General features: G+C 64.2%; 2 protein-coding genes across 2 annotated transcripts in view; both read right to left on the bottom strand.

The window, feature by feature from the left end:
- MNEG_1034 (Vacuolar cation/proton exchanger 3) overlaps positions 1-6,303 on the bottom strand; it is a gene marked incomplete at both ends in the record, with an annotated part of 6,674 nt that extends 371 nt beyond the window's left edge. The window contains 12 exons of the mRNA XM_014050490.1: positions 279-459; positions 811-896; positions 1,112-1,150; positions 2,855-3,064; positions 3,278-3,404; positions 3,641-3,772; positions 3,973-4,504; positions 4,761-4,826; positions 5,082-5,163; positions 5,334-5,491; positions 5,863-5,984; positions 6,193-6,303. Of these exons, the coding sequence (XP_013905944.1) occupies positions 279-459; positions 811-896; positions 1,112-1,150; positions 2,855-3,064; positions 3,278-3,404; positions 3,641-3,772; positions 3,973-4,504; positions 4,761-4,826; positions 5,082-5,163; positions 5,334-5,491; positions 5,863-5,984; positions 6,193-6,303 (1,846 nt within the window). The remainder of the gene's footprint in view (positions 1-278; positions 460-810; positions 897-1,111; positions 1,151-2,854; positions 3,065-3,277; positions 3,405-3,640; positions 3,773-3,972; positions 4,505-4,760; positions 4,827-5,081; positions 5,164-5,333; positions 5,492-5,862; positions 5,985-6,192) is intronic.
- A 1,491-nt stretch (positions 6,304-7,794) lies between these two features.
- MNEG_1033 (hypothetical protein) overlaps positions 7,795-8,436 on the bottom strand; it is a gene marked incomplete at both ends in the record, with an annotated part of 2,189 nt that continues 1,547 nt past the window's right edge. The window contains one exon of the mRNA XM_014050489.1: positions 7,795-8,216. Coding sequence (XP_013905943.1) covers positions 7,795-8,216 — 422 coding nt within the window. The remainder of the gene's footprint in view (positions 8,217-8,436) is intronic.

The raw sequence follows: 8,436 nt of genomic DNA, 5'->3' as shown, positions 1-8,436 counted from the left end.
GTTGTGTATGTGGGGGGGGGGGGGGTGGAGGACGGAGGGCAGAGGGTGGGGAGAGTTATTGGCGAGAGGGAGCGATGGGAGGGGGGCACGGGCCGGGCCCTGGGTGACGCAGACGCCGACCAGGCAAACGAGGACAAACCTCCAGGGTCACAGCTGCATCCAATTAGGAGCCTGCAACGAGAGGTGACATGACTGGCCGGAGCTGGCCACAGGGGCGGGCGTCTTAACAGCCGGCTCCGACTCTTCAGGGCGTCTACCCAGCCAACTCCCACACCCACCGAGCCGCGCCCCTATGGCGTAGTTGACGGCGTCCCCCAGAACCGCGCTGGTCATGAACACGGCGAACAGCAAGCCCACGTCCAGCTGGCCCATGCCCGCAAACGCGCCGGCCGCAAAGAGCAGGGAGTCCCCAGGCAGGAAGGGCGTCAGCACGAGCCCCGTCTCACAGAATACAATGCCCTGGTTGGATTGGGCGGGAGGTTTTGGAGGGGATTGCAGAGAGATGATGCGATGACTCTCCGAGCACAAGGCCAGCTGCCGCACAGGGAGCCTTGGAGTGAGTAGCGCGGCGCCGACTGGGTTGATCATTGCGCTGCTCCCAGCACTGGGGGTGCAGGCAGGGTGTCGGCATGTGGGCAGCAGGCCCCTGCCGCGCGCGTGGCCTCACACAGAGCCCCGCTAAAGCAAAACACCGAGAATGGTCTAGCTGCAACATGATAGTGGCAAAGAAGGCGGATGGACGCCGATCTGAGAGGCCCTTGGAGTGCGTTGGGGCGACGCCGCCCGTCCTGGCGGGCCCCAGCCACCCACCCAGAGCAGCGCGTAGGTTGCGGTGCCGTGCGCCTGGATGAGGGCCGACAGGTGCTTGTCCAGGTGCAGCACCAGGCTCACGATGGCTGGGGTGGATTCAGGGGTGAGTGTGCCAGGGGCACCGGCAACCAGCGGCTGCAATTCAAGGGGTTCAGAGCAGGAGGAGTGTGCACCGCTCATCCTGCATTACGGTGCGCTCACGCCTGGAAGGGCCTCGCAGCTGTCACTGCGGCCAGCGTCAGCTGTGGGGACCACGCGCTTGCACGCGGTACAGCTGCGCTCAGCGAGTGCCGCCTCTCACTCTTGAGGATGCCGCCCTCGCCACTCGCGGCCGCAGCGGCTGCGTGTGCGACAGACGGCAAGCAGCACGCCAGTGCGCTTGCCCCGGCGACAATGGCGGCAAGCCTGGCGGCACGCGGCAGCCAAGCGGGCAGCTGCGGCACTGCAGGCGCCAGCACTGCAGACTGGCATTTTGGTTGCTGTACGGCGAGGTGTTCGGCCCTGCGAAGCGCCACCTGTCGCTCGAATGGCACGTCACCAGCCGCTGCGGCCACCTGCTTCCCCGGCGCCGGGGCGCGCGGAGAGACGCGCCACGCCACTGTCCGTGGACCAAGCAGCATCGTCTGCGCACAGTGGCGCCCTCCCGTCCCACTTTCCATGCTGATGCGCATCGTCGTTGTCGCTGGCTCCGTCAGTGACCTGAGATCGTGTGAGTTGTCACGACGCTACAGCTCGCAGGTACAATTCATTTGTCATGAATTTGTACTAATAGAATAGCTCCAATGAGCTTACCGGATATGAAGTCGCCCCCGGCAGGACCATTCTGAACGTGGCACACACACTGTTGTGGCATAGCGCAGCATCGCTCGTGTCCTGCATTGCTTCAAGGTGCGCTTTCACAATGTGACATCCTGGATCTGACCATTGGACATGAGCAGGCATCGCGCTGTGATGGGCAGCCAAGCCCGGGGTGCAACCGGACTACTGGACTTGACTGCTCACAGGAACCATGGTGGCAGGCCTGAGGGTATGAACACCTTGGACGTAGGCCGAGTGGAGGTGAGTCACACATCGAAATACCCAGTTGCCAAAAGCATCCCTTGCAACCCCACACCCCAATTAGAGTTGGCCTGGGGTGCGTATTGCAGCATCGGCGTTCAAACTCAAGTGGACCTGCCTCTGGCTCGAAGGCAGGGGTCACTCGAAGGGTCTTCGCATTACAAAACAGGCTGTAGAAGTCCCATTGTCCCAAAACAAACCACCGACAACCGGCGTTGCGAAACAGCAGCTCCATGCTGCTGACAGCACTGCGCGCTGTGCCCCAAACGGAAAATCAGGTGACGAAGCACACAGGAATTCATCAAATGCTTGAGTCTACATCATGATTGCTTCAATCACTGTGTATCAATTGAGTTCATGCGTGCAGGCGAGTTCTGACCAACTTTCACCACAAGCCGCCACCCACCCACCCACCATCCTGGGGTCCGCGAGCCAGCATGCATAATCCCACCAGTCGGCAGCGCCGTTCGGCTGCGCCTCGCAAAGCAAATCGACACGAACTTCAGGGGCTGGCCCCTGCGTCGACCGCCTCCTTCAACTCAGGGTCCTTGTGCAGCCAGAACCCTGGCGCGGCGGACGCGGCAAGGGTTGAGGCACCAGTGAGTGGAAGGGATCAGCAACATGGTGGCTTGCCAAGGTCCAACAGCGATCACTGTGATCTGGGTTCCAAGGCGAGCGGTAGGACCCGCGTGTGCGCGGCAGGGCCGCGCAGCGCGACCACTGCCATGTGTGCTTGGCCGCATGCGTGCTGGACCCTGGAACCATCATCCTAGAACCCCGCCACAAAAGCACCCTACCACTGAACCCCGTCCAACCACCTCCCTCACTCCCACCCTTGCACACACAGGCGCACGCGCACACACACTCACACGCACATGCGCACGCACATGCACACGCACGCGCACACGCACACACCAATGCACGCCCGCACGAACGAATGCACACGCACGCGCACGCGCGCACACAACAAGGGAAGGACGCGCACCAGCGGATATGAACAGGAAGGTGATGACCAGCATGAGGCCCTTGAGGTAGTTGGCGCTGCCGTCCTGCAGCACCACCACCGCCAGCAGCACGGATATGAAGAGCACCAGCGCCTCAAACTCGTTGAAGTTCAGGTCCAGGGGCTGCCCCATGGCCCAGGCCAGCACCACGCAGAAGGGGATGATCAGCACAGCCACCTGCGTGCTGCTGCCTGGGGTGGGGGAGGGGATCATTGGGAGAGAAAGCGGACCGGGGTGAGGGGAGCGGCGGGCACAAGGCATGGCGTTCTGCACGAGCCACAGAGGCCAGCAGTGAACATGCGGACGGACGACCCGCAGTTTCATCTGGGGTGGGGGGCAAGGCGCCCACATGAATACGGCGCGCAACCAGGCGCCCAGAAGGCCGCGACGGCGCCGCGCCTCACCAACTGCGACGCCCAGTGCGACCTCCATTCTGTTCTTGACCGCGAAGATGAGCGCGCTGGCGTGCTCGGCCGCGTTGCCGACGATGGGCACCACAATTGTCGTCAGGAACGGCATGGGCATCTTCAGCTGTGATTGTGTTGCCGATTGGGCGTGAACGCGGCCGCAGGGGGAAGTGATGACTCCCCACGGAGCAGCAGGAGGTGACAAGACAAAAGGACTCAGCATAGGGTCACCTCAGCAGGAGAGGAAGGGGCACGGAGCCCCTGTACAGCATGCTGCCGCAACCAGGCCCCCAAAGGACAACGGCCCCCCCTGGAAAGGCAGCGGCAGCCCCTTGGCCAGCCCCCCACCGCAGTACGCACCTGCGTGCTGGCGGCGTTGATGCAGCTCATGATCGCGTCACTCAGCACGGATATGAACACCGTGATCACCGCCAGCCAGAGCAGCGCGCCCGGCAGGGACAGCACCAGCTCGTCCGCGTCCTCCTCTTCAATCTGTTGGCGGGGGCGGGTGGAGGGGTTGGGGTGGCTGTGGGGTGAGATGAGGCCCACGCCTGCATGGCTGACGTCATCAGGGCGCGTTGCAGGAGGGGCATAACCGTGGGAGCAAGGCAAGGAGCAGGCTATGTGCTTCCCAGCAACGCAGCGCACAAGAGGACGCAGCAGCGCGCCTGCACACCCGCGCACGGCCTCACCGCGGCATCCACGGCAGGTGCGCCGCCCGGCATGAGCGCCGTCCGCTCGCCCTCGTCCCAGCCGAGCTCAGCTGCCTCCGCCGCCGCAACCGCAATCCGCAGGTCCGCCCTGCCACTGCTGCTGCCGCTGCCGACCCCATTGCTCAGTTGCGGCGGCGCCGCGGCACGGCGGCTGCCGCTCGCCTGGGCGGGCCCGCTGTTGACATCAACGGCTGCTGTGTGGAGCGGCATCAACTCCAAGTCCGACGCCAGCACATTTACGTGTCGCGCCTGCTGCAGCTGCTGTTGCTGCTTTTGCTGCAGGCGCTGCTCCGCCGGCAGCGCAGACCTGGGCCGCCTCGTCCCGTCGCCGCCGCAGCTGTGGCACGTGCCTGCGCGTCGCACCCCCTCCTCCTCGTCCTCGCCTTCATCCCCCAACTGCCCCAGCGGACCCGGGGCGCTGGCCGCACGGCTGGGGTTGCGGCTGGTCGTCTGGCTTGGGGTAGGCTTGGGCGGCGGGTCGCCGGCTGTCAGGTCCCCTTCGTACAGGAACCTGCATTAACATGTGCATGAAGGCACAGGGGAGATATGAGCGTGATCTGCTGACCTTGCTGACCCTGACCGCTGCGCCAGGACTCCGCTTTGTGGGACAACCGCTGCGATGCACAAATAAGATACAAAATCATCTCAGTCATCAGGCTGCTCAGCGCACATGCAACCCCTAGACGCACATCGCCTTTGGTGACACCACATGAAACGTAACAACCGGCTTCGAAATTCGCAAGTGGCAACCCTGGCGCGCAGCGCACTTGTGCGTGACGAGCTGAAAGAGCAAAAAGGTGGCGTAGCCCACCAGCATCAGGATGGACTCAAACCTGACAGGATCGAGAACAGGCGTGGCACGTGTATAGACACATGCGCGGGCGGCGCTCTGCACGGTTGAAAGCCTGCCCTGCACAATGCGTCCCTGATGGGCGGGACGCTCCTTGAGAGGCCGAGAGGCCAAATCTCGGGGCCTCCGCTGTGTCTGCGGCGTGTGCAGGCGTCTTTCTGTGACATCTGCCGGTCGGGCCACCCACCCTGGACCTTGCAAAGGCAGCCGCAGGCGGACACACTTCACCCACGCCCACCTGCTGAGTACCAGCTCGGCGTGCGAGTCCGCCCGGTTGTTTGTGGTCTCAGACAGCAGCGTCGGTAGCGCAACGCTGATCACTGCGGGCGCAGGCGGTGGCGGGAGGATCAGCTGCAGCCACGCAGGCGAACAGCACGAAAAGGGAGAACCAAGAAGATCAGTGCAGCATACAGAGCGAGCGGCCGCAGGCTGCCGCACCGCCCGGCACGAGCACACGCATGCCGATGCGCTTCTCGCCGGGCAGGCGCACCCGCCAGGATCAGCAGGCCACAGTTGACATTGACGCCCTTGGCGTTGAAGTGCTGCATCGGGTGCAGCACACCGCCAGCTATGAAGGCAGAGCCCAGGACCAGCAGCAGGTTTGACACGATGGACCCCAGCAGTGTGAGCTTCACGATGCGCAGGTACCTGCGCGGGCGGGGAGGTGCGGATGCGGCGCAGGTGGCCGGCCGGGTGTGCGCATGGGCGACGGCGGAGGTCAGGCTGTGCGCCGCGGACGCGCGCGGCGCGATGCAGCCAAGAGCCTGGCTGATCAGAGCCCCATGGCTGCTGGTGAGGGCGGCCGCACAGCGAGACAGTGCCTAGCCAGCGCACGGGCGCGCACGCATACGCAGGCATGCACACACATGCATGCACATACGCACACCCCAACATGCACGCTTCTACACCGCCCGTGCCTCTGCGCGGCGTAGCCGTTCTACTCCATTGCCATGATTGGCACTTGCTGACACCCCACCTGATCGGCCTGACCCGGGCCTCCCTTGACCAACACGGCTCACCCCTTTGATATGGCAAAAGCTGCAATGATGACCTCTGTGGCGTTGCCAAATGTGGCATTCAGCAGGCCGCCCACGCTGTCATTGGTATACAGCGCCAGCTGCTCGGTAATCATACCCAGCCGCTGCAGTGCGCGCAACCAAGCGGCGGGGCCAAGGGCAGTAGCATGGCGGTGAGAACGTGGTCGTGCATCGCCAGCTTTGCGGTGAGATCGGCTAAAACGCAGTGTACCCAAGGTGGCAGCGGCACAGCACCGGTCTTGAGTGGCAGTAAGCAGCTACAGACGCGATATGTTTCGGCCGAGAGTCGCCCTTGCGACAGGCAGCACGCACCTCAGCCAAAGAGCACAGCGGCAGCAGCGCCAGCACAAACGTCGCGCCGGCCGGCCAGCCGGCCGCGTGGCTTGCAAGTGCAAAGGGCAGCGGCAGCAGCAGGACGTTCATCTTGCTGCCTAGAAGCACCTCGGACGCTTCCGCCCTCAGCTGGCCCAGCAGGCCCTTGGGTGGAGGCTGCGAGGTGGCGCGGCACGCGTTTCGCGGCACACGGTGCAGGAATGGATTGGGTGGAACATGCTTCTTGCGCTGCCCTCGACAGCGGCAAGCACCCCGCAACTGACATGAGTTTGGTGATCGATGGCGTCATCGGAGCAGCCCGACGGCGCAGGCTCTTGGGAGTCGCGGCCGCCCGCTGCGCCTGAGCGCGGCGGTGCTGCAGAGCAGGCGCTGCTCCTCGGGAGCGATCCCCCTTGCGATGCGCACGCTCACCGCTTCATACGAACGCCGTGGTGCCCTGCTTGCCGGCAGCCAGTCCTGGGGCACCATGGCCCGCCCCAGCGGCCCCGTTCAGCGCCGCCCGATGGCTGCACGCAACCTGCCCAAGCAGCGCTGCGCGTGCGGTAGCGCTGCTTTCTGCGACGTCCGCGCTGCCCTCCGCTGACAGCACAGACCGTTGCGTGTGATCGAGCACCGAGTAATATGCAGCCGCACAGTGCTGAAATAGCCCCGTGGCTTTGGTGCCAGGGGATCGCTAGGTGCCACGAAGTGATTTGGTCAAGGGCGCCGTATGGCTAGTTGCAAGGTACATGGTAGCTGCATTACAGCCCACGCTTTATGGAACCTTGTTGTGGAAGCATGTTTGTAGCTGTGGACCGTTGCGAACGGCATCCTGGTCACCCTCGACAAAGGCTCGGACGTTGCGGATCCAGAGCTGCATGGGTCACATAAGTACGCAGACAAAAATAGTTTCCTGATATGCATGTGCCGCTCATTTGCCAAGCCGGCAAGCCCCACCTGGGCAGCCAGCAGGGTCAAAGCTTGTGTACTGTAGCGGTACAAGCAAGGGGAGTGCAGGCGGTTTCCCGGAACACCAACCCAACACGTACACGTGGTACCAATCGCCCTGGCATCTTCCCTGATGAGCAGGTGCAATGCATCGTTACCATTCTGCATGCGCACAGCGTACACAGGCGAAGGCAACCCCATGCACTTAACCACACGACAGTATCAGATATCAAGAAAAAGAGCAGGGTTGATCGCTAGGAGATTGGGACGTGCTAGACGGGAGCGCCAAGACACTACCAGCCTCGGGCGGTGATCCAATGCACGTGTGTGGCTGATGGATGGCGGGACGCCCCCGCACCCCCTCCCAAATGAATCTCTCTCACACCCACCCCCAAAAAATGGCTTGTGGCGGCAAGGAAGGGCACTGGCACAGCGTGCAGCACTGGCATGAACGCATGGCACCATTGATAGGAGCAGGAAGACGATCGGGCGACAGAAAAGGCGGCAAAAAGAGGCAAGGTGGGACGAACGTGACGTCAGGTGAATAAAATCTCCTCCGGTGGCTCGAAGGAATGGGGGAGACTCCCTTGGCAGGGCTACTGCGCAACAGTTGCGCGGCCTTTGGCCTCAAGCGAGGCGTTCAGGCGCAATGGCTCAAGGCGACTTGGCGCTGGCTGCTGCGAGCTGCATCTGCTTGCAAGCCGCCTTGTGCCCGCCCGACCATGCAGCCTTCTGGCACTTTTCGCTGCAGTAGAACGCGCGCGCGCACGCGCTGCAACGCTTGTGCGCCGCGCCCGGGGCCTCGCGCGTCGCGCACTGGTCGCAGCGGCGCCCGAATGCGGCGGCCGCGAGCGCTGCAAAGGACGGCAGGCCCACGATGGCAGGCGCGTCCGCGTCAGCAGCGCCCGCCTTCAGAGCGCCCGCGACTTGGTGGACAACGCCGCCCTCTGGCGCCCCCAGGAGCTCCGCGATCGCCGCCTCGCCGGGCCACGCCGCCGGCCCCGCGTCGCCGCCGCTGCCGGCGCAGGCCAGCAGCTGCAGCAGAGCGCCGCCAAAGGCGACGACGAAAGGTGCCTCTGTTGCGACCAGGTTGCCCGCAAACCCGCCTTTGAGGAAGAGATCCCAATTCTCCTCAAACGACAGCTCCCCAGCCGCTGCCCGTTCGTCATATGTTGCCGCCGCCTCGCCGCCGCCGCTCTCGTCAGCCCGCTCGTCCCCGGACGTAGCAGCAGCAGCGGTGGCAGCGGCGGTGGCAGCGGCGGCAGCGGCGGCGGCGGCCGCGCGCTCATCCAGGAG

This window comes from Monoraphidium neglectum (genome assembly GCF_000611645.1).
Source record: "Monoraphidium neglectum strain SAG 48.87 unplaced genomic scaffold scaffold00096, whole genome shotgun sequence".
In the NCBI taxonomy this organism is placed as follows: domain Eukaryota; kingdom Viridiplantae; phylum Chlorophyta; class Chlorophyceae; order Sphaeropleales; family Selenastraceae; genus Monoraphidium; species Monoraphidium neglectum.
The sequence above is the reverse complement of the archived record's forward strand: the minus strand, read 5'-3'. Positions and strand labels throughout refer to the sequence as shown.